The following is a 24865-nucleotide window of genomic DNA, read 5'->3' on the forward strand; positions in this document are numbered from 1 at the left end:
AAAAACCCAAAGGCCTACCTTGAATTTAATGTTTCAACTTCATATGAAACAGTATCCAACTAATGCAAAAGAAACTGAACTTTGGCCTGGGTACGGGACATATTTTTGCTATGCGGTTGTAACATAGCAGCATATGATGTACACACACTGCTCCTATTAAAGTATAAGAATTTACACGCATGTCATACAAAGGGTTTACCTAAGAACTCATAGAATTCCTTAGCAACTCAGAATTCCTACTGTCCTGAGGGTAGATCAAGTTATGTTCTCTAACGCTATTCTATCCGGAAACTAAAGTTAATTATCCAAGGAACTTAAGGGAAATGCTCTCCAGAGTTTCCAATCCGCAAGGAACGCTGGCGCTACATCCCAGTACCCGCATCTCCACCAGTGGCACCCACACAGCTCACAGCTCTGCCCACGTGCTTTGAACACTGACCCGTTCACGGCCAGTTTGTTAACATCACGTGACACACTTCACAGGCCCCCGTCTCTCATCTGTGACCTCCCCAAAGGTGCCTGATTATTTTCTTTGAAGAAAGCTGTCTCCAATCGCCGATAAAAGAGAATAAGGACTTACAGGAACGTATCTTTTCTAATTTTCACTTCGAAGTTTTTACCGCCCTTTATGAGCAATTTTTAGGCTCTGCTTTTTCCTTATTGATCGGGCCTCTTCTTGGGCAGCTCCCCTGCTCTGGGTCTTTGCGGGCTTCCGGCACTGGCGGTTTGCGTCACTGTCGGTGGCCGCGCGTCATTGCCTGTCGCCGCGTCCCCTGGCTGCTCCAGCCCGCCTCCTTTGGAGCCTGCAGTCTCGATGTCCTTACCCCGGTGTGCCCTGTTGTGGGCTCGGCTCCCCGCGGGGCGCCAGGCTGGCCACCGGGCAGCCGTCTGCTCTGCCCTTCGTGCCCACACCGGGCCCTTTCCTGGGGCTCTGGGGCGCGTTCCTGCTATTGCCTGCGCCTCTTCCTCCGCCTCCGGAGGCTCCAAAGCTCCAAACACGTCCTTGTTCGTGCCGCTGACTGTGAAACCTCAGGGTCCTAGCGCAGATGGCGACGTCGGGGCTGAGCTAACCCGCCCTCTGGACAAGAGTGAGTGCAGGAGCAGGAGAGGGCGGCTAGGGTGCTTGGTGCAGGGCTGAGACGCTTCTCCGGGGAAGCTGCTTTTCCATCCCCTGGAGACCCAGGTCCCTTCGACCTTTGCCATTGTGCCTGTCAGAGCCTGCCTCCCTTGCTGGTTTTGAGCCCCTCAAGGCTTGGGATTGTGTCTGATTGATCCTTTGATGTGCTGCCCTTGAACTGGCCTTCTCCCTTTCACTATTACCCTGGGAGTGGTCTAAGTCCCCTTGTGACGGGACGATTCATCTTTTTTGAGCCGTTGGGTGCACGACCGACTTTCTAGAATAGTCTTTCTTTCCCCCTCCGATGCTTATAACTGTTGCTCCCAGAAGGGACACGGGATTGGGGTGGTGAAAAGCCAGAGGAAGACTTCTTTCAGGACTTTTTGTCCTTGGCTGGGTACCTACGCAAACCAGACACTGTTAGGCTGTATGGTGGTTGCCAAGAGGAACCAGACTCAGATCCAGATCTCTTCCGCTCCAGAAACTTACAGCCTTGTAGGAGGAAGGACCGATGGATGACCAACTATACTACAAGGTAGAACACGATAAGGGTGAGCTTACCAAAGGTAGAAGGTACCCTGATCATCCAGGGCTCCAGAGAGAAAGCACTGGCTTAGCATCAGCAAATGGCAAGATCTAATCCTGTGGCACCCCTGCAAAAAATTGCTTAATGCTTTTCCATTGTCCCCAGTTTGAAAGGGTCCTCACCCCCTTCCTGATCTGGCCTGGGTAACTCTTGGAGAAGCTTTGTTGCACATCACTCTCCTTTCAGCCAGATTGATGAAATGGGCACTTGTGCTCCAGGGCTTTTTAGATATGCTACTCCCGCTGCCTAGAATGTCTCTGTGGTTCCTTCTTTTTCTGAAAAATAACATTGGCTAACACTGAGTGTTAGAGACAGGTACCGTTCTAAACATGTGACCCATTTAATCTTCCTAAAAACCCTTATGAAGTACAGTTTTTATCCTTGACAAATCTTATTGAATGCCTACTATGTGCTACTTTCCAAGCACACTTCTAGTCACACAGTAGGTGTCTATATATGTGTGTGTATATATATATATGAAAGTTACATACAATAATTAATATATATGTATAAAATATACATATTTTTCTGATTGATTGTAATACACATATATATAAGTATATATATCATATACACATATATAGGTAAATGTATAAATCATTTTTTTTCTGGTTGATCATAATACAATTAGGCAAGTAAGGGTAGACTGACTACAAGTAGAAAATGTTGCACATTTGTGATAGTCATACATCACTTAACTGACCGGAACAGTTTACAGTTTACTTACCTTTTGTCCATTTCCCAAATGCTAAAATATAAATAATATTTTCTCTGCCTGTATCTCTGGATTGTGAAAATCATGATAACGTGTTTGGCAAAGCACTTTGAAAAGTGTGAGGGGATGAATAAATGTAAACTAGTATCACTTGTACTAAACATTTGCTATTTAAAAAATGGGATTACCCTGCAGTAGAATCTGATGTGTGGAAGCTGGGAAAATTGTTTCCCTAGGAGGCCAGATAGTCTACCCCAACTATATAACATATGTTGATGTGAGGATTTAACAAAATAAGTATTTTTAGGTTACTGTATAAATAAATGTTCTAAGCCTCTCTTTCTTTTTGGGTTGTTAATGCAATCTCAGCTTTATTAATTTAAAACATTTTCACCTGTAAAATTAGTGATTGACAGTGGCATTTCAGCAGGCATCTAATTCAGTCTCCTTTGCAGCATAGTAATTTCTCTGCTGTCACCCTTGAAATACAGTCATCTAAGCTTTACTTGAGTACTTTCAGTGACATGGAGCTGGTACTTTTGTCAGGCAACTTCTTTTCTTATTCTAATTATTAGGAAGTTCTTATATAAATTCCACTGAAATCTGTTTCCCTCACTTCCCACTGACTTTAGTTATGCCACCTAGAACAAAATACATGTAATTTGTTCTCCCTAAAATCATCTTCAAACTAGAGGTCATCTGTGACTCCTTTAGTCATTCACATAAAAGCATGATGATCTGGCCCTTGCAGTATTGGTTATCTTTCAGCTAAAAGATACCTTTTAGCTGCTCACTATTAGATGTGCAGAATGGTTGTGAGTAAACCAAACAGAACATGGGTATCTAACAGTGACCTGGTGGAGGGTAGGGTGATGCCAGTCCTATGGCACCTTGCTTAGTCTTCTGCAGTATAACGGGAATATTGATTGCATTGTTTGACTTTATACTTTTTCTTGACACTATTAAACCATAAAGAGTTTGTGATCAACTAACCTACCTTCAAGTTCTTGCAACACTCAGTAGACCACTGCCTTGAGTGTTAGGACTTCAAATTTCTTTTGCTTTGGAGGTATTTCTCTCTCTAGAAGACAAACGTTAAACGTATGTTCAATTGTGTTATCTTTCTTCCAGATGAAGTAAAGAAGATCTTAGACAAGTTTTACAAAAGAAAAGAAATTCAGAAACTGAGTGCTGATTATGGACTCGATGGTAAGGCTAATACTATTTCCATTAGAGATACCTTATTGGTGCTTAGATTACAGCTTTTTCATTATTGTGTGGGACCTTGTGTGGCTTGGACGTAAGTTCATAGTTGTAATGTGGAGAATGTCCCTGACTTTTACCTCTGTCCAGGCAGGAGAGCGTCAGGATGCAGTTGGTGAGCCAGACACATGGCAGAGGAGCTATGTGTTCAGCTTTCCTTCATGTTGTACTAGAATTTCAGTTTTAGCCCAGAGCACAACAAACCAGCTCTACTACAGGAAAGGAGAAAGACACTCTGATGAGTTAGGTGTGATGTGTATATGTACTTTTTAAAATGAGAAAATGAAATGAAAAATAAAATGAAAACTAAGTCCTACCTGTTTTGATTTTGTGTTTTCCATAGCTCGTCTCTTCCACCAAGCTTTCATAAGCTTTCGAAATTATATCATGCAGTCTCATTCTCTGGATGTGGACATTCACATTATTCTGAATGATATTTGCTTCAGCGCAGGCAAGTGTTTAGAGACTTTTTAAAATCCTTTGAACATACTTGCTATTTCTTTTCTTTTTCTTTCTAGTTAGCTTATTTGCTTTAGAATAAGCCCTGTTAACATCCTCTAAATAATTCAGTGCTTTCATAGGAGGCCTTCTAGGTCTTTTTGCTTTATAGTAGTCCTGGGTTGGTTATTAAGTCACCCATGTGTCTTAGTCTGGAGAAAGACTGGGACCTCGATCTGTCACCATCTGCTCTTCACTAGTATAGGCCTCGGTGAAATGAACTCTCACACAAGGTAGAATTAACACATAACAGCTTCCATCTGTTTTTGCCACCGACTTCTTTCTCCCTCATACTTTGACAGACCTCTTGCTGTAAAAGAAAAGCAATGTAGAAATATCATTATTTTGTTCCTATAGGCAGTTTGACTTTGGTTATCTTTTTATTTATTTGACTATTAGACCATTGCCCTGGGCCAGGTAGAACTGAGGCAGAACTGGGACACAAAGCAGAATGGAACTCAGCCCACCCTCATCAAAGCCATATGGTGTGGAGACTTCTTGCTGAGAAGTCAGTTCACTTACATGTTTTGTCTCTCAGTGATATCTGTAGTCTAAAAAAGACTGGTATCTGGGTCCTGTATTTTGCTTCAGTAACCATGGAGCCTTATTGCTAATGTATATCACCAGGTTTTTTGTTTTGTTTTGTTGTTTGCCATCCATGATCCTACTTTCCCAACCAGGAATACATCCCGGGGCACTGGCAGTGTGAGCACTGAGTCCTAAGCACTGGACTGTCAGGGAGTTACCCCCTGGTTCTTTGTTTTTAATTTAACTTTCGTCAGTGCTGATCTTTACCTGTTGCATTGAAGAAGTGGAACATGGTTGTTGACAGCCAGTTTTCTCCTTTCTTAGAAAATACATATGAAATAAGGAAGAAAACATAAGGCAAAGCAGGATCTCAGGAAAGGATAGCATTCCTTGTTCTAGGGTTTACCTTTTTATCCTGACAACGTCCCCTTAATGTAGCTCACTAAGAATAAAGCTTTCATTAAGTTCAGTTGTGAATAACGTTTAGATTGCACATATTAATGCAATGTTTTATTTTCCAGCTCATGTGGATGACTTATTTCCATTTTTCTTGAGACATGCAAAACAAATATTTCCTGTGTTGGAATGTAAGGATGATCTACGTAAAATCAGTGACCTAAGAATACCACCTAACTGGTTAGTTTCTTTATTGTGGATTTGAAATTTTCAGTTTCTGATCTTGGGAGATTAGTGATCACTATATATTTTTTTTATTGTATACTGGATGATAAATCAAGTAGTCTAGATTGTTTTGTTTTCTCTAGAAAAATACACAGTTAATTTTGGCAGGCAGTTAGCTAGTATCTCCTCCTAAATCCTAATCAAGCTTGGTTTAAGGCTTTATTAGGGCAGATCTAGAGTAGGTCTCTAGGTTGTCCTTACAATTCAAGTGTGACCTTTCTGGTATCTCAACTGAATATGCTGTTAATAAGTTCTCTCCACCACCACTGTGCCTGGAACTCTAACATCTCCTAGCACTTTGCCATTTCTTTGAGACTTTCCATTTAAACTCTTAGCAAGCTGTCCTCTGCTATGCCCTGCATGTGTTCAGCCCAGCTGTTGGCCAAGGACCCAAGGAACCCCCACACAGACTTCAAGGCTGTCTCTCTGTTGCACCTTTCTTCTCTTCCACACTCAGGCCTTCAGATTCCAGCTGCTTCAGCAGCTTTACTCTTGATCTCTACTGCTCAGCTCAGTGGGACTATTTTAACTTGCTTGGGTTCCACCTCCCTGTGCCCTCTTGGGGTCCAGTAGGGCTCATTGCAAGTGTTTCTTTCTTTTGGAGCTTATAGTCGTGCACTGCCTCTTGTCCATGTCCCCAGGGAACTGCCATATATACTTTGTCCAGTTTTGTAGTTGTTTATCGTAATAGGTCAGTTCCAGTACCATTTATGCTGGCCAGAAGCAGAAGATTTAGTCATTTTATTGTGTATGCTAAAATTCAGAAGTCTAGGAATAGTCACTTCTAGGGCATATGTAGAGAATGTGAAAATAATGTGAACATGTCTTTGAAGCTGATAGCAGTTTAAATTTAAGTAACTCCTGGGGAAAAGGAATTTGTACAATGGCATGAATATCCAAGAAATTAATTTGCACTAGGGTTTTTCTGTCCTCTAGTTAGTAAATGCCATTCTTGGAAAGCAGTCATTTTGGTGTGGACATGAAACTCATCATTTAATTTAGTTTTTCAAAGATGCTGCTATTTTGTGAACGTTAAGAGGATGTTTCACTGGAAGTTTTTTCAGTTAAAACCTATGCCAGGATTTGGAGGTTAATGAAATTAAGCTGTTTATCTACTCACATTTTAGGTACCCAGAAGCTAGAGCCATACATCGGAAGATAATATTCCATTCAGGTCCCACAAACAGTGGAAAGACTTATCATGCAATCCAGAAATACTTGTCAGCAAAATCTGGAGTGTATTGTGGCCCTTTAAAACTACTGGCACATGAGATCTTCGAGAAGAGTAATGCTGCTGTTAGTATATTACCAAATATTCTTTTTTTCTTGCTAATTTGGGGGAACGTAGAGTGAAGCGGGTGGAGGGAGAGGGTGTGTGTAGTAGTAATTTACTTTTAACAAAAAGTGCCATATTTCATTGCCTTTAAGGCCATCAATTGTAAGATGTACTATTATTTTATGCAAAACTGAGAAAGAAGTTGATGCTGCTAACTGAATTCTGACATGCCACCCATTGTTAAGAGATAACTTGGTTTCAGAGATACTAAAATGTGAAAAAAATGTGTGTATTAGAATGAGTGAAATACAATATTATAGAATATTTCACATATACAGAGAAATGAAGGAGTGACATTCAAATAACTTGAGTCCACTACCCAGCTCCCATCAGATTCTAACATTTTGCCTTACTTACTTATGTTTTTAACTTTTTTAAGAAATAAAATATTGGGGAATTTCCTGGTGGTCCTGTGGTTAGGACTCCATGCTTTCACTACTGTGGGCCTGGGTTCAGTCCCTGGTTAGAACTAAGATCCCACAAGCTGTGTGGCATGACCAGAAAAAAAAAAAAAGCAGGAAATAAAATACTATTAATATAGATGAAACTGCCTCTGAACCCCTCCTTTATCCCCTCAGAGTTACCCACTACTCTGTTGTGTTCAATTTACCTTTTTTTTTTTTTAAATTTTTATGATTAAACCTTTGATGTGATTGCTAGAACTAATGATAAAGACTGAAGCCAGCTTTCCAACCTGAAAAGGACTGAATGCTCTGTGGTCTGAGGCATCATTTCAGACAAGGGGTCACATTTTGGTTCATTGTTTTATTATGACTTTATAATGTGGTGTTAACCAGTTTTGTAGGTAGTTTGCATCATGTTTTGGATAATTTGTATAATTTGCATACATAATACCTTCTTGTTTATAAATACTTAGAAGTATTTCTGCAAAACAAAGACTTTCTTTTACAAAACTTCAGGATATTCATGTAAAGCAGGACATTAATACTGATAGAATGCCATTATTTAGTTCACTGTGCATACTCAAATTTTGCCAGTTGTTCAGTAACACCACCACTAGCCCCCCTCCCCTCCCCCTGTGCCCCCCGCCACCTCCAGCATTCTGTTCAGGGTCTCCTGCTGTATTTTATTGTCATGTGTCCGGTTTCGCCATTAATCTGGGACAGTTCCTCAGTCTTTGCCTTTCATAACTGGTACAGTTCGAAAGATTATAGGTCAGTCGTGTCGTAGGCTGTCACTCAGTTTGGATATGTCTGATGTTTCCTCATTAGTTTCAGGCCGTTAGGGAGACCAGCTGTTCCAGTTTGCCTGGACTTTCCCAGATTTATTACCAAATGGTCTTTGTCCTGGGTTATCCCTCGGTTCTGAGTGGATTGGGGTAGTTGACTACTCACATATATATACCATAGCACTGATATTAGTCCTTCTCAAAGAAATATATTAGGAGGACTTTATATTCTTAAATTTTATTCATAATGTTTTTCTTGAACATAGAAACAATTTCATTTTAATAAACTAAAATAGTACAGAAACTATTGACATAATACAAAGTTTATTTTATTTATTTATTTAGTTGTGCCATTGCCTTAGTTCCAAAGGCTCTTGTTGTGGAGCATGAGCTCTAGGCACATGGGCTTCTTTAGTTGCAGCATTCAGACTCAGTAGTTGGGGCTCACGGGCCCTGGATCACCGGCTCAGTTGCTCCATGGCATATGGAATCTTCCTGGGCCAGGGATCAAACCTTTGTCCCCTGTATTGGCAGGCAGACTCCCATCCAGTGTGCCACCAAGAAAGTTGAGTACAAAGTTTAAAAAATAAAAGTGCTTCAATTTCTCATGCTTTTGTTACCTGAGAATTTAGCTGATTTGAGATGTTCCAAGTTTATATAGGTTATATGAAAGTGGCTTTTTATTAAAAATTTTTTAGAGGATTGGGAATATTTGTTTCAAGTGTTAGACAAATAAATGTGATGTAATGGAAGGAAGTGAAAAGAAAAATACGTGCAAGTGTTAATCACTCAGTCGGGTCCAAGTCTTTGCGACCCTGTGGACTGTAGCCTGCCAGGCTCCTCTGTCCTTGGAATTCTCCAGGCAAGAATACTGGAGTGGGTAGCCATTCCCTTCTCTAGAGGATCTTTCCGACCTACTCTATTAAATATTCTATATTTAACAGAAGGAATACTCTATTAAACATCCAAATCTTTTTGCTGTTGTTTTCAAGGTGGAGATAATTCCAGTTTTCTTTTTGTCATCCTAGGGGGTGCCATGTGACTTGGTAACAGGTGAAGAGCGTGTTACAGTAGACCCAGATGGTAAACAGGCTGCCCATGTTGCTTGTACTGTTGAGATGTGCAGTGTTACAACTCCTTGTATGTATATACTATTTTAAAACTTTACAGTTCAGTATTTTTTTATTTTAAAATACAGATGAACATGTGGAATGTGTTTTTTACTGTGAAAAAAATTTGTAATTGAGGCAAAGAAAAGACTAGTAACAGCAAATACCTAGTATTTAACTGCCACTTAAAAATGTCACTTTCCATCATGTTTGCTTTTGAATTTTCTTTCCCTTTTTCTCTTAAAAGAACTGAAATGTTAACACATATGAATTTTCCTTTGTATCACTCCACAGTTCAATTCCTCTCCCCTCTGTGATCCAGTTGCTGTCAGATATTTGGTGTATACCTTTCCTGTCTGTTTTGGCGTCACTATTAGATACTACCTATCAATATTATAGTTTGTGTGTTTTCAAATGTTTACATGACAATCATATTGTATTATTGCTCCACAACTTGCTTTTTTTTCTACACATGTGTTTAGATCTATGTATCATAAATATATATATATTGCATATATTCATTTAAACTGTTACATAGTATTCCATATTATGACTAAATTTATTTATTCCTTATTCTTCTATTAAATAGTATTTAGGTTGTTTTAAAGTTTTTCACTATTATATATAGTACCACAATGAACTTCTGTATAAGCATGGTAGTTTTGAAAACGTTTAAAATGAAAATTAACTTTTTCCTTACTATATAGACAATCATTCCTTCATTATAGAAAATGTAAAAATAAATGCAAAGAGAAGAAAAAAATATTAATCTCCCAATCCCATCCATCTAGAATCAATAAGTATTAACCTGTGGTATGTATTTTCTAGGTTGTGTTCATATGCATATACTTACATGTGCATTGTGGGTGTATATATTAAAATAGGGATTATACATTATGTACTGTTTAGTAGCTTGCTTTTTTCACTTTAATAATCTTAACTTTCTGAGTAAATGGATAGTTTTTAAAAATCAATTTATTGTAAAAGTAATACATTATAAATATTAAAATAGCACTTATAAATCAAAATTCCCTCTTCTGCCCCCTCTTTTCTAATCTTATTTGTATACACCCAGATATGCTAAGTAATTTTTAATCTGATGGTTTTTCAGTATAAAATTAGCTTTCTTTTGTTTCCTCAGTTTCATTGTGGGCATATTAAATTTTTCTTTAAAAGATGTTCCTCTCAAATCTTTGGTATTTTGGGAAGAGAACTAAAATATAATTTATGTGACTTAGAAAGAATAAAATCATATGGTTGGAAGCATTTTGGCATTAGAAAATAAAATAGGCTTTTTTTTTTTTTTTATCATAGTAATGAACTTTAAAACCCCAAAGAATGAGCAGGGCTGTAGCTCAGGGAATTACACTTTCCACTCCACTTCTCCTAATGCCCATCTGGGTTCCTAAGGTGCTTCGTTTACAGCAGGGTTATCTATTCCTTGGTCCTGGGAGCTGCTTTCACTGCTGTGTGGATGTATTCTTATTAGGCAGATTCTGCAGGTTTCTTCTGAGATTGCAAAAAATAGGACAATTGAATGTGCTCAGTTTGGGAGGCAGTAGAGTAGAGCCGGTCTGGGTTTGAATTTTATGTTTTAAAATGTTACACTTTGGTCAGTGATTTAACTTCTCTGGGTCTCAATTTATTCTTCTTTAAAATGTAAATGTAGGGGAAGTCCCTAGCAGCCCAGTGGTTAGGACAACACACTTTCACTGCCGAGGGTATGGGTTCAATCCTTGTTCAAGGAACTAAGATCCTGCAAGCCAGATGGTGCTACAAAAATTTTGTTAAATTAATTAGTCACTTATTTGACTGCATTGGATCCTAATTGTGGCACACGGGGTCTGTGAGCTTTAGTGTGGCACGTGAACTGTTAGGTGCAGCATGTGGGGTCTAGTTTCCTGACCAAGGATTGAACTCGAGCCCCCTGCTTTGGGAGCACAGAGTTTTAGCCCCTGGACCACCAGGGAAGTTGCCCACCCCCCCCCCAATTTTTTTTTTTAAATTAAAAATACAAGTATGAGATTTTTAAAAAAAGGAAATGTAAGTAATGATGACACTTAGTGGGTGTATTGTAAGGATTAAATGAGTTGTAGTTGTAAAGCTCTTAGAACAAGCCTGCCAGCAAAGAAGCACACAGTAAGTAATGATGATGATTATGGTGGTGTTGAAAGCTTCAATTTTGATATTGTGATTTGTTTATAATACAATTGAAGTAGATTGTCTTGCTCATGATAACTTTCTATTTTAAGATGAAGTGGCCGTGATTGATGAAATTCAAATGATTAAAGATCCAGCCAGAGGATGGGCCTGGACCAGGGCGCTACTAGGTTGGTGGTTAATACTGTAAAATCTGTGCTTTGTGACGTCTGCACTGGGATGCATTTATCTGCTTGGCATTGCCAAATAGAGCCAGCTAGATCCTGTCTTGACACAAATGAAACAAAAAAATCAGCTAGGTGTGAGTTTTAATTTTCTAAATATTTTAATTATAGTCCGTTTTTTCTGTTATAAAAGCATAATCATTTAATAAAAGTGTTCAAATCTTACCGTATTTACACAACCACTATTAACATTTTGGTGTTTCATGACAATCTTTTTTCTCATTTATATGGTGTTTTGTGAATATATGGACTTCCCTGGTGGCTCAGACAGTAAAGCGTCTGCCTACAATGTGAGAGACCTGGGTTCAATCCCTGGGTCGGGAAGATCTCCTGGAGAAGGAAATGGCAACCCACTCCAGTAGTCTTGCCTGGAAAATCCTGTGGACGGAGGAGCCTGGTGGGCTACAGTCCATGGGGTCACAAAGAGTCGGACACGACTGAGCGACTTCACTTTTCTTTTCACTTTTGTGAATATATAAATTTTGTATCTTGCTTTTTTATTCCAGTGCTTTTTCATAGACTTTTTTTTCATACCACATATCAATGTTGTATATTACCCATTGAAGAACTGTGCTATAGTCTTCCCTCAGTATCTGTGGAATATTGGTTCCTGGACCTCTGCAGATGCTCAGATCCCTTCCAGGTAGATGGGTTCTGCATCCATAAATCTGCAAATGTGAAACCTGTGGATGTGGGAGACCAGTTGTAATTTGTCCCAAAGAGTTGAACGTTTTTCCCTATTATTAGTGATGCAATAAAAAATCTTTGTAGCCATAACTTTTATTTATTATTTCTTTAAGATAGGCTCCTGGAAGTGGACTTCTTGAAGTCCATGGATATGAATGAACATTTCTCCTGCTCAATCTTTGGAGTGAATTTTTGATCAGCATGTTGTAGGGCAAGTGTTTTCAAATTTAAAAACAAATAGGTGAACTCTTTCTTTAAACCAAGAGTGTACACTAAAGCCTGTAATATAAAATAGGTGAAAGTGTATATGCTAAGTGGTAAGGATCTTGGAGTTTCTTCTACCCACCAGCCCCCAACCCCCACCCCCGAGTCACCTCAGTGATTCCATGGAGCCTGATTTGAAAAGAAAAGTATAGGACTGATGTTCAGTATTAACCATCAAAATGCCAGATTCTAGTTCAGACTGGCTTCACCATCTAGTAGACTTAAAACCTTGGCCACAGCAGTTAAAAAACCCCAAGATTTATAAAAACAGTGATAATTTTTGCCCACTAGAAGATTTTTGTTTTTAGGGTTGAATCATAGAGATCGCATTTATGAAAACACTTGTTAAAGTTGTAAAGCAGTAGGTAAGCAAAGTATTTTGGGTATGTGAAGTATTACATATTTACTTTTGTATCTTTAAAATTTAAAAAAAAAAATCCCAATTTTGCATTTAACAGGACTCTGTGCCGAAGAAATCCATTTGTGTGGAGAATCTGCTGCAATTGACCTCGTTACCGAGCTTATGTACACAACTGGGGAGGATGTGGAGGTACTCAATTATATGCCTTGTTCTCCAGGTGGCATAGCAAATAGCCAGAGTACCCAGGCAGTGGCTTCATAGGCTCCAGGTGATGGCAAATCTTTCAGAACTTGAAAGATTAGCTTCATTTCCCTGTAGTTGACTAGATGCAAAGTTGGTTGAACCTCATGATCTAAAGTTCTGACTGAGTGGCTCTCACACCCTAAGTCTTCAAAAGTCCAAGCAGAGTCCTTACCTTTTCTTGACAGAACCTTTTGGAATTTGAGCAAATCTCTTTAGAATTAAATAAATCTGGAATGTCAGAAATTTGAGGCTCAGCAAAAGTTTGTAATTTTCAAAGTCTCAACTGTCAGATACTGGGGACTCTGATAGGTATCTAATTGCTAGAGATAGTTTGTATCCTTTTTTCACATTCCTAGAATAGGAAGCAACTCATTTCTGCTTACTTCTACTTTTTGCTTTCTTTACCAGACTTCTATAATAAAATGAAATATTTAAAAACTGGTCCATTACTTTAGTTTTGTACTCTGCTTTCAAGGAGAAATAGTGGGGTATAGTGGAAGAAATTCTGGGTTTTAGTCTTGGTTTTGCTGTTAACTCACTTTGTGTTTTTAGTCAAATCACAGAAGGCTACAACTGGAAAGATCCTCATCAGACCTGATCTTTTCTTTTTGGCTTGATCACTTATTAGACTCTATTTTGCTTTTTCATAAAATGGAAGTAACGGTTAATAAACCTTCTGAACTTAGCAAGTTCCTGTACAAATCAAATATATATGAAAGTGCTTTGAAAATTTATGAAATCCTCTGTAACATTTTACTAATTTAGAAATACCATTGAGAACTGATGGTAACACTTGTAATAGCAAAATAAATGTTTTTCTGTATTTTCTCTTGAAAATGTTGGAACTTGTCTAACTTTAGCAGTTTTTAGCTACTCAACTGCTTTGTGAGTTTTTCACAATGCTTAGTCGTAAGAAGTTCTGTTAGGTATGCTGTTTAACAGTATCATGTCCTTTATTGTAGGTGCGAACCTATAAAAGGCTTACCCCCATTTCTGTGCTGGATCATGCACTGGAATCTTTAGACAACCTTCGGCCTGGGGATTGCATTGTCTGCTTTAGCAAGAATGATATTTATTCTGTGAGTCGACAGATTGAAATTCGGGGATTGGAATCAGCTGTTATATATGGCAGTCTCCCTCCTGGTAATTATTGACTTTCATCATGATAGGATATGAAGTCTCTTGTTTTTACCATTTATTTTGAGATATGTATAGAAAACACAGTAAGATAGTGAATTGAGTTGCTTGGTGTATAATTCATTATAGGTCATATAAAGTACACACTTCTCTAGTCATCTTTATGGTGATAGAAGTATTTTGATTATCTATAGCTCTTGTTAATTGTTGCTATTAGTAGACTGTATTTTAAATATTGAGCTGATGATTTTCTTACAGAAATGTCACTAAAATATGAAATCTGTTAAAAGTGTCCTCAGAAACGATATAGCTAGTGTGGTAGGGGATTATGTTGCTCTTTGTGAGGTTATTTAGAGGAATAGAAATAAAAGGATAAGTGGCTATTTGAGAATAAAAAGAAATGTTTGAAACAGTGAGAGTTTTATCCATAAAAACGGAGAGTAAGAGGTGAGGATTTCCAAGACACTACAAGGTACTACTTAGTGTGATGTAGTAAAAGACAGAGAACATTAATTTAACATAAACTGTTCTTATTTTAGGGACCAAACTTGCTCAAGCAAAAAAGTTTAATGATCCTGATGATCCATGCAAAATCCTGGTTGCTACAGATGCAATTGGCATGGGACTTAATTTGTAAGTAATTTGTTTTTAATAATCGTGGATATTCAGTGGGTTAGATAGCAATTTAAACACTTCTCAATGGCATTAGAATGACCAAACTCTTTGGCTTAGGTGAATGGGTATTGTAGTATAGATCGTAGATTTATCTTGCTCATACCTGAAGGAATAAAATTAAAATATCACATAACACTTGTACTTTTGAGTGCTGCTCCCTACCACTGCTAACCTATTATGTTCAGTTCAGTTCAGTTCAGTTCAGTTGCTTAGTCGCGTCCAACTCTTTGCAACCCCACGGACTGCAGCATGCTAGGCCTCCCTGTCCATCACCAACTCCTGGAGTTTACTCAAACTCATGTCCATCAAGTCGGTGATGCCATCCAACCATCTCATCCTCTGTCGTCCCCTTCTCCTCCCGCCTTCAATCTTTCTCAGCATCAAGGTCTTTTCCAATGAGTTAGTTCTTTGCATCAGGTGGCCGAAGTATTGGAGTCTCAGCTTCAGCATCAGTCCTTCCAATGAATATTCAGGACTGATTTCCTTTAGGATGGACTGGTTGGATCTCCTTGCAGTCCAAGGGACTCTCAAGAGTCTTCTCCAACCCCATAGTTCAAAAGCATCAATTCTTTGGTGCTCAGCTTTCCTAATAGTCCAACTCTCACATCCATACGTGACTACTAGAAAAACCATAACTTTGACTAAATGGACCTTTATTGGCAAAGTACTGTCTCTGGTTTTAATATGCTGTCTAGTTTGGTCATAACTTTTCTTCCAAGGAGCAAGCGTCTTTTAATTTCGTGGCTGCAGTCACCATCTGCAGTGATTTTGGAGCCCAGAAAAATAAAGTCTGACACCGTTCCCACTGTTTGCCCATGTATTTGCCATGAAGTGATGGAACTGGATGCCATGATCTTAGTTTTCTGAATGTTGAGCTTTAAGCCAACTTTTCCACTCTCCTCTTTCACTTTCATAAGGGGCTCTTTAGTTCTTCACTTTCTGCCATAAGAGTGGTGTCATCTCTATATCTGAGGTTATTGATATTTCTCCTGGCAGTCTTGATTCCAGTTTGTACTTCATCCAGCCCGGTATTTCTCATGATGTACTCTGCATATAAGTTAAATAAGCAGGGTGACAATATATAGCCTTGATATACTCCTTTCCCAATTTGGAACCAGTCTTTGTTCCATGTCCAGTTCTAACTTCTTGACCTGCATACAGATTTCTCAGGAGGCAGGTCAGGTGGTCTGGTATGCCCATCTCTTTCAGAATTTTCCACAGTTTGTTGTGATCCACACAGTCAAAGGCTCTGGCATAGTCAGTAAAGCAGAAGTAGATGTTTTTTTGGAACTCATGCTTTTTTGATGATCCAGCAGATGTCGGCAATTTGATCTCTGGTTCCTCTGCCTTTGCTAAATTCAGCTTGAACATTTGGAAGTTCACAGTTCATGTTCTGTTGAAGCCTAGCTTGGAGAATTTTGAGCATTACTTTGCTAGCGTGTGAGATGAGTGCAACTGTGTGGTAATTTGAACATTCTTTGGTTTTGCCTTTCTTTGGGATTGGAATGAAAACTGACCTTTTCCAATCCTGTGGCCACTGCTGAGTTTTCCAAATTTGCTGGCATATTGAGTGCAGCACTTTCACAGCATCATCTTTCAGGATTTGAAATAGCTCAACTGGAATTCCATCACCTCCGCTAGCTTTGTTTGTAGTGATGCTTCGTAAGGCCCACTTGACTTCGCATTCCAGGATGTCTAGCTCTAGGTTGATGATCACACCATCGTGATTATCTGGGTCGTGAAGGTCTTTTTTGTGTAGTTCTTCTGTGCCTTCTTGCCACCTCTTCTTAATATCTTAATACCGATTATGTTTCCTCACTGTTTTCAGTGTCTCAGTCGGCTAGTGTATATGCCTGTTAGGCATGTGGGGCCAGCCATTATCTTTAGGGGTTAACAATAGTAAGCCTAAATATTCCTCTGTGGGGAATGAAAGCAGCTATACCTTTATGAATGAGCTATTCAAAGCCATTAATTGAAGCTAGCATTTAAGAGTAGCCTAAGAAGACCTTGTGTGGTTTATTTGTAAAAAGAGTTATTTTCAAGAGCCTTACTGAAGTATAATTTATGTATTACACTTTTAACCCACTTTAAATGAATAATTTGATGATTTTTAGTACATGAACAGAGTTGTTAAAAAATGCTATTTAAAGGGAAGAAAAATAATTACTGACAAACCCCTTTACCTTACTTTGTAAACAGTGGGCAATATTGCAAGTAGGCCTAACAAGAATTAGAGTGAGCCTTTCTACAATGAACCAAATGATGGACAACTTTTCAGACAGCAGCTCATGAGATCATCTTTATTTCTATTTCAGGAGCATAAGAAGAATTATTTTTTACTCCCTTATGAAGCCAAGTATCAATGAAAAGGGAGAGAAAGAAATAGAACCAATCACCACCTCTCAAGCCTTGCAGATTGCTGGCAGAGCTGGTAGGTTCAGTTCAAAATTTAAAGAAGGAGAAGTTACAACAATGAATCGAGAAGACCTCGGTTTATTAAAGGAAATTTTGAATAGGCCTGTGGATCCTATAAAGGTAAGGTTTAATTAACATAGTAATTAATTACCTCTTCTCTGTGAAGGACAGTCCTTCCTTCCTTCACTCCCTTTCCAGACTTTCACCTCAGGTACCTGGAAACAAATAAGCCAAAGAAAATTTTGTGCCATGAAAATCACGTCAAGAAAGCCCTGCTGAGGAACTTCCCTGATGGTCCAGTGGCTAAGACTCCTCGCTCCTGGTGCAGGGGGTCTGGGTTCGATCCCTGGTCAGGGAACTAGATCCCACATGCCACAATTAAGAGATCCCGCATGTGGTAATTAAGACCCAGTGCAGCCAAATGAATAAAAATATTTAAGATGAAGGAACACCCTGTTTTATTGCTTTTGAGAGGCCTAATAGAGAGCCCATGGTTAGAGAATGGTATGCAAGTGAATGATCCAGATTTTATAAATGTAGCAATAATGTAACAAGTTTAGTAAACCTGATTTTACTTTAATTTTTCCTGTAATTTAACAGGTGGGGATTGGGGCATGGTTGCTTCAGGTGGGCAAATAGCTTTGTCAGCAGACTGAAAATTGCCAGAAACCTGACAGTAAAAGAAAGCTCTGCATGTTGGGTAAAAACAGCATTAAGCTATACAGCTTTGAACCATTGAGGACAAGGTTAAATTCTGGTTAGTGCAGTTAATGAGGCAGAAGTGTATGTATATTAAACAAACTGTTACAATTTAAAGTTTGCCTGGAAAATTCACTTAATAAGGCTTATCTTACTTTTAGGGATCTGAGGTAAAAGGGTATATAAAGGAGATAACATGAGGGAAAGTTCCTGGAGGAAAGCTGTGGCTAGAATCATTTCTGTAGCTTTTGTTAAGAGTGTAGCTGTGGGACTTCCCTGGTGGTTTGATGGCTAAGACTCAATGCAGTGGGCGCAGATTCGATCCCACGTCAGGGAACTACATTCCATGTGCTGCCATTAACACCTGATGTAGCCAAATAAATATATATATTTTAATGTTTTAAAAAAAAGAGTGTGGCTGATAATGGACCGCCCCATCTCCCTCCTGGGTACCTCCTTTCTTGTGTTTATTCTCTTCTTCCTTCCCATGATTCATCTCTCTCTTCTTTTCCTCTTTCTTTTTCCCATTCTCTTTCTTTTTTTCTTTCTAATACTTAACTGTGGGCCATTCTTGAAATTGTAAATATTCAGGTAAAGAGATAACTGGCCTCCAGTTTAGACATTTTCTCTTCTGTATGTCAATTTTATTGCCCTGGTTAAAGTGATTGGGTTTTCCTTTTTTGTTTTGTTCAGTGGAGAGAATTGAGACCCTGGAAAGTACTTGTGTATGCTATCAGATCACCATAGATTTTAGGAATATAAGTAAAATATAAGCCAAAGATTAATTGCTCAGTGGGTGTGCTTGGTTAGTTTTACTGAATTATCTCAACAGCTTTCCTAGTTGGTAATAAATGGCAAAATATGATGCTTGTCTCTGTTTTACTCAAATTCTTGTCCCTTAACTCATTTGGCAGGGGCCTAACCCAAATATAGGACTTTTATCTTGAAATAACTTAAGAAAACTTAACGCTTAGAAAAAATAAGCTTGTGGTTGTTTTTTCTTTTACTCAAGGCAGCTGGTCTTCATCCAACTGCTGAACAGATTGAAATGTTTGCCTACCATCTCCCTGACACAACGCTTTCTAATCTTATTGTAAGTAGAAACTCCTAAATCTCTTTTCTAAAAAAGTCAGTATGTGATTTCCCTGGTGGTCAAGTGGTTAAGACTCTGTGCTCCCAGTGCAGGGGGCATGAGTTCAATCCTCTGTTGGGAAAAATAAAAAACATTTAAAAGGTGATATGTCAGACAATTACTGGTTAACCTTGTGAACATGAATGGATAGTCTGTTTTTGTGAAGTTGCTATTCATGAAGTTTATCTTGAAAATGGAAACTTTCTCTCAGAAGTTTTAGGGCTTTTATCCTGAGGAATTTTCTGAGTATTTCAGGTTGAGAAGGCTGGTAAGGACGTCTGTTAGCTTGAGGAGGCAGTGAATTAAGCAAGCCTTTCTAGACATCTGTTACTGTATTAAAGTGATTATCTTTTATAGACTTGAGTACTTTATTCATGCCCAACTAGGTAGTTCAGTAATTTAATGTATTTTCCCCCCCCCCAGGATATTTTTGTAGACTTTTCACAAGTTGATGGGCAGTATTTTGTCTGCAATATGGATGATTTTAAATTTTCTGCAGAGTTGATCCAGCATATTCCGTTAAGTCTCCGAGTGAGGTATGTTTTCTGCACAGCCCCTATCAACAAGAAGCAGCCTTTTGTCTGTTCTTCATTGTTGCAGGTAAGCCTTTATCTCTTTGATATTTTGAGTTGTTTCGGGTTGATGCATTTTCCCCAAACAATATTTTGTTAATCAGAATAAAGAAATAAGAGAGTGTACCCTTTAATATGAAATACTGTGTAAGAACTTAAATAAAAAATGGCTCTCTTGTTCTTTCAGATAATTTTTTGGGGGAAAGAGAATTCTTGCTTTGTATTTGGTTTTATGTGGTAGCCTTTTTGCAGAAGCTAAAATAAAAATAATTAAAAATAGTATTTTGAGAGAAAGCAGTCTTTGCCTGATGGTAGATACACTTTTTCCTTGTTGGTATTGGGGAGTATATCCTGGAAGGGAAGGGGCTTAGGAGTCAGTAGTGTCAATAGTATTCAGTTCTCTTAACTGTCAGGGATGGCTGTTTGTGTGAATTTGGTGCCAGGGTTCCAGCCCCTTTTCTTTTAACTTCTTTGGGTAGAGAGACAAATCTCTGACTTCTGATCACAAGAGTCACCCAAACAAGGGGCCAGGCAAAGGCAGTAGAAGCTAAGCGTCCAGTCTCTCACCATGTTCTCTCCTGTCTCTGGGCCGTTGCTCTCCCTGTTGTCTCTGCATGCTCTCCCTTCCCCACTGTGCCCAGAGGTCGTCTCTTTAAATCTTCTCCTGATTCGTTGTTGTCATTTCACTGCCATCTTTTTTAGAGCTGTTAACATTCTGCATATTAGCTTTGTTTGGATCAAATCTATTTCTAAGTTTATGTTTTAAATTATTTAAAAATTATATAAATAATACACAAGTACGTTTTTGCACAAAATTAAAACATTAGAGAAGATTAAATTGGGCTGCTACCCTGACATAACTGCTATTATCAGCTTTGCTATAATAGGTGATATCAGCTGTTCTCCTTGCAGACCTTTTCTGTTACATTTGCCTACATACCCATAGGAGTAGAAATTCTAGTTTTTGTTGGGTGGGTGTGTTCTCCCATAAATGCCATAATGAATTAGTCTGCAGCTTGTCTTTTTCCCTTAATATGTCTTAGAGGTGTTCCACGTCCAGGTATTTACCTAGGAAATATGTTTCTTAGAGCTGGGGTTTGTGAGAGAGCTAACTAGTATAAGGTTGAAGTTTATGGAACAAAATCTTAAACTTAAAAGACCCGAGGACTTCCTTGGTGGTCCGGTGGTTAAGACTCTGTGCTGCCAGTGCAGGGGGTGTGGGTTTGATCCCTGGTTGGGGAACTGATCTCACATGCTGTGCAGTGCTGCCAAAATATTAAAAACATAACAACTGACCTGGATGGAACTGGAGCCCATGGACCTGACCCCATTTAAACCATCCTTCAAACTGCTCTCTAATAAAATAGCAGCATGTTACTAAGGAATAAGGAGTCTGGAAGCCAATAGTTGCTTATGTGTTGTGTTTACAGGTTAAAATGTGAAATCTGGAGATTTTCCTTTTTCCTTGATCTCCATTACTACTGAATAAAAGAGCTCAATTCCGCTAATGGTCTCTGACGCCCCTTAGGAAGTAGTTTAGGAACTGTTCCCTGGAGCTCCTTTAGGTTTTTCTGTTGTATGGATCTCTCTCCTCTGTCTCTGAGCAGCTCCATACTCACATACTGGGCTTCCACTAGTTTGTGGCCTAAAATGTTAAACCACTGCTTTTGTAAGAGAACTGTGTTTGGCATGTTCTGCTTATTAGCAAGTTAATGTGGTCACGTTTCCATTCTTCATGGCCATCTTACTTGGCATGTATTAAACAACAGAATGAACCAGACTGAAACTAATAAAATTGTAACATTATTTAACCACAGTTATTCGAAAACTACCCTGCATTTCTAAAGTTTTGACCTTGCTTAGGTTAAATATTTGGAGATAATTTTCCCTAATTAGGAAATGAACTTTTCAGAATCACCTTATCCTTGAAGCTAGAGATTGTAAACTTATGCTTGCTAGTTTTTGCATGGTTTTATTATCTCTGTATATATTGTGATGCATAATAGCATCTAGTGTTGTTTGGGAGGCAGCATGATTTGAGTGTCTTGGGGTTCAAGAAGGTGTGGTGGCATGGCATTGAGGAAGCTGAATCACAGTGATGACTTGGCCAGAACTCTGTAACTGGACAGCTGGTGAAGAGGCAGAGTCTCTTTACTAGTTTGATCAACTCATGGCCAGCCTTGCACCAAGTCACCTGAAAGAGTTTCTTTTTCTTTTTTTCTGTATTTTTTTGGCCATGCCATGTGGCATAGGGGAACTTAGTTCCCCAACCAGGGATCGAACCCAACCCCCTTGCAGTGGAACCACGGAGTCTGAACCCGTGGACCACCAGGGAAATCCCTCAAAGACTTTTTAATGTAATAAGGGATGATATTGACAAAATACAAGCTCCTATTTAAGGCTATAGGACTATTACATGAAGGGACAGAAGTCTCTGGGTACTGTCTGCCTGGAACTTGGAACTTAGAACATAAAATATTTATAAATGTTAACAGGCAGTCCCTGGAAAGTTAGTTCATAGGCGTTTTATTGCCCTGGTTTTGGAAAAAGGAGGAAATCATTCCTTTCAAAAAAAAAAAAACCTAAACTTTAAGAGCATGAAATGTTCTTTAAAATATAGAAAAGTGTAAAGAAGGAGAGAAACCAGCCTTCCTATTGAGATAACAGCCACAGTTAACATTTTGTTGTGCTGTCTTTTTTTGGGGGGTGGGGGTCACAGATCAAAGTGAATTTTGATTCTTTTGCCAAATTCCGTTCTTCTGTCTCTCTCAGTTTGCCAGACAGTATAGCAGGAATGAGCCCCTAACCTTCTCATGGTTACGCCGATATATTAAATGGCCATTACTTCCACCTAAGAATATTAAAGACCTCATGGATCTTGAAGCTGTCCACGATGTCTTGGATCTTTACCTGTGGCTAAGGTACCAAATTTTTCCATTATGCGCTCTCATTTTTCCAAGTAATAGGGCAAATCAAAAGTTTTTATGATAGTCTTTTACACTTTCAAATTAGGCACATACTTGCAAGGTGTTTTATTGTCTATTTAGGCAGTTGAGCCTGGTTTATATCCATTCCAAAAATGATTTAAGAGTTCTTATGATTGTAGTTAAGCTAAGTAGGTGAGAAACTCTACTAGATCCTTGTTATGCAAATAATAGTCCCTGGACCAAAAGCATTGGTATTGATTGGGAGCTTGTTAAAAATAGAGAATATTGGGCCCACTCCAGCTTTAATAAAATTCTACATTTTAGTAAAATTTCAAGGTGATTCACATGTGTATCATGATTTAAGAGGGACTGCTGTAGATCAATGATTCCCAAAGGAGGGGCATGTCCCACTAGGGGAGCATATCAGAATCACTTAAGATAGGAATAGTGAGCAACTCTCATATCAACATATTCCTTAGGTGTGCTGGGGGCAGACATAAAGGTTGAGCAAAGGCACTGGACACAGTTTGCAAAAACAGAATATTTGGAATTAATCAATGTCAAGATTTAGTCACTTCATTGACAGTAGTCCAGCAACTGCCCTAAGAATTCTTCCTATCATGTTATGTGTTTTTTTTCTTTCCAGCTACCGGTTTTTAGATATGTTTCCAGATGCCAGCCTGGTTCGAGATCTCCAGAAACAACTAGATGGCATTATCCAAGATGGTGTACACAACATCACCAAACTGATTAAAATTTCAGAGACACATAAACTGCTGAATTTGCAGAACTTGTCAGCAGAGAGCCAGTCCCGTTTGTCAGGTGCCACAAAAAGCCAAAGCAGAAGGAATCGGGGCACCAAAGCTTTGGGGAGTAAAGCTGCTGAGCCCCTGGGCCCTGATGCAGAAGAGAAATCCCTGGCTTCCAGGTTGGTGCAGCAAGGACTCCTCACCGCAGACATGCTGAAACAGCTGGAAAGAGAGTGGATGACACAACAGACCGAGCAGGGCAGAGCAAGACTAGAAACTGGGGCTTCCTTAAAAGGCACAAGAAGGAAGAAGAGAGAACCTGATTCAGATTAGCTTTATTTCTATTTTTACAAATAAAAATATTTTAAGCTCCTTTTATCTTTATATGTATTTACTGCCTGCTGTGGTATTGTGGCTATCTTTTACTGTGTTTTTTGGCTAAGAAAAATGAACTCTTAAAGATAACTGAACTATTTGTTTCATGTCTTAGAGGTTTATTCAAAGCTTTATTTAATGGCCATTTGTAGTATAGTACTAAGACAATGCATTCTGAGGAACTCTGCATGGGGATAAAATCAGCATGGTGAATTGTTTTTACCAGTTTCCCTACACCTTTGTGAAGATGTCACAGGTGGAATTCTTTGGCAAACATTGCTATCTGTTGTACCCACACACCAGAGGCTCTTCTGTGTGCTGGAAATATGTAATAAAGGAAACAGTTAATATCCATGCCCTCATGGAGATTATATTTGGTATGGTGACGGATAAGAATAAGTTAACAAATAAACAATGTCAGCTCTATGAGGGCAAATATTGTTGTCTGTACAGTTCACAGCTATATGTATGGTGCCTAGAATAGAGTAGAAGCATAAATGAATGTGAAACTAACAGATCTGATTTCAGAGATAAATGCTAGAAAGTAGTAGAATAAAGAAAGAATGGTAGTAGTTCGTGGGCTATTTCACGTGGAATGAGGGGTCTTCTCATGTCCAAAGGCCAGTCTGATGCATAGTGGCCTTCGCTTGTCCAGTAGTGTTTTAAGCTTTGGTTGGAGACAGAGCTAGTAGGAGCTCAAAGACATAGGTTTTGGGGTTGGGCAGATCGTGGTGTAGCTGCTGTCATCACTACCAGCTCAGTGACCTTGCCCTCTCTATGGCTTGGTCCCTACACACAGAAAAGATGGATGGTAATGCCTACTTAGAGTTGTTTGGGAGGTTAAATGGCATCTCGTGACATTTAAGTCCTGGTATACAGGAGGTGTTTTATAAAGGAACCTGAAAGTTTGAGTTTGTTTTGGGCTGTGAATTGAGCTCTTAGGTCATTGGAAGAACTTATTTCTTGAGCAACTGCTAAGTTGAGGCTGATTACAGCCTGGGGATTAAAGTGATTTGGTGGCATTTAGGTCAAGGAATAGCCAAGTTTGCAGTTAGTCATCTCTCTGACTTTTTCTTCAATAGTTCAGAGTTCAGATGGTATTTAATTGAGATAGCAATCTTTATCCATCTAACCTTTGCCTTCATAGACATAAAGGCTGAACAGGTGGCAATGACTATCTTTCTCCCTTACTTGTGTATAATCAATAGTGAAATGCCTGGAAG

The 24865-nt window shown here is 38.9% G+C and overlaps 1 protein-coding gene across 1 annotated transcript; it reads left to right on the top strand.

The window, feature by feature from the left end:
- Positions 1–768: 768 nt before the first annotated feature.
- On the top strand, positions 769–23651 carry SUPV3L1 (Suv3 like RNA helicase). The gene is made up of 15 exons (XM_061161692.1): positions 769–1088; positions 3550–3627; positions 4025–4132; positions 5229–5343; positions 6516–6684; positions 8942–9053; positions 11275–11352; positions 12816–12907; positions 13924–14104; positions 14638–14731; positions 17089–17308; positions 18900–18980; positions 19443–19619; positions 22364–22512; positions 23165–23651. The coding sequence occupies exons 1-15, from the start codon at positions 815–817 to the stop codon at positions 23598–23600; spliced, it is 2364 nt and encodes a 787-aa protein (XP_061017675.1). The 5' UTR covers positions 769–814; the 3' UTR covers positions 23601–23651.
- The last annotated feature ends 1214 nt before the right edge of the window (positions 23652–24865 follow it).

This window comes from Dama dama, chromosome 15, assembly GCF_033118175.1.
Source record: "Dama dama isolate Ldn47 chromosome 15, ASM3311817v1, whole genome shotgun sequence".
Taxonomy (NCBI): domain Eukaryota; kingdom Metazoa; phylum Chordata; class Mammalia; order Artiodactyla; family Cervidae; genus Dama; species Dama dama.

What these genes read in the sequence shown, in the direction of transcription:
- SUPV3L1 (XM_061161692.1), top strand. Translation starts at nt 815, where the DNA reads ATGTCCTTACCCCGGTGTGCCCTGTTGTGGGCTCGGCTCCCCGCGGGG. An exon ending in CTAAGAATACCACCTAACTG is followed by an intron (nt 5,344 to 6,515) that starts GTTAGTTTCTTT and finishes CTCACATTTTAG; the next exon opens with GTACCCAGAAGCTAGAGCCA. An exon ending in GGCCTGTGGATCCTATAAAG is followed by an intron (nt 17,309 to 18,899) that starts GTAAGGTTTAAT and finishes CTTTTACTCAAG; the next exon opens with GCAGCTGGTCTTCATCCAAC.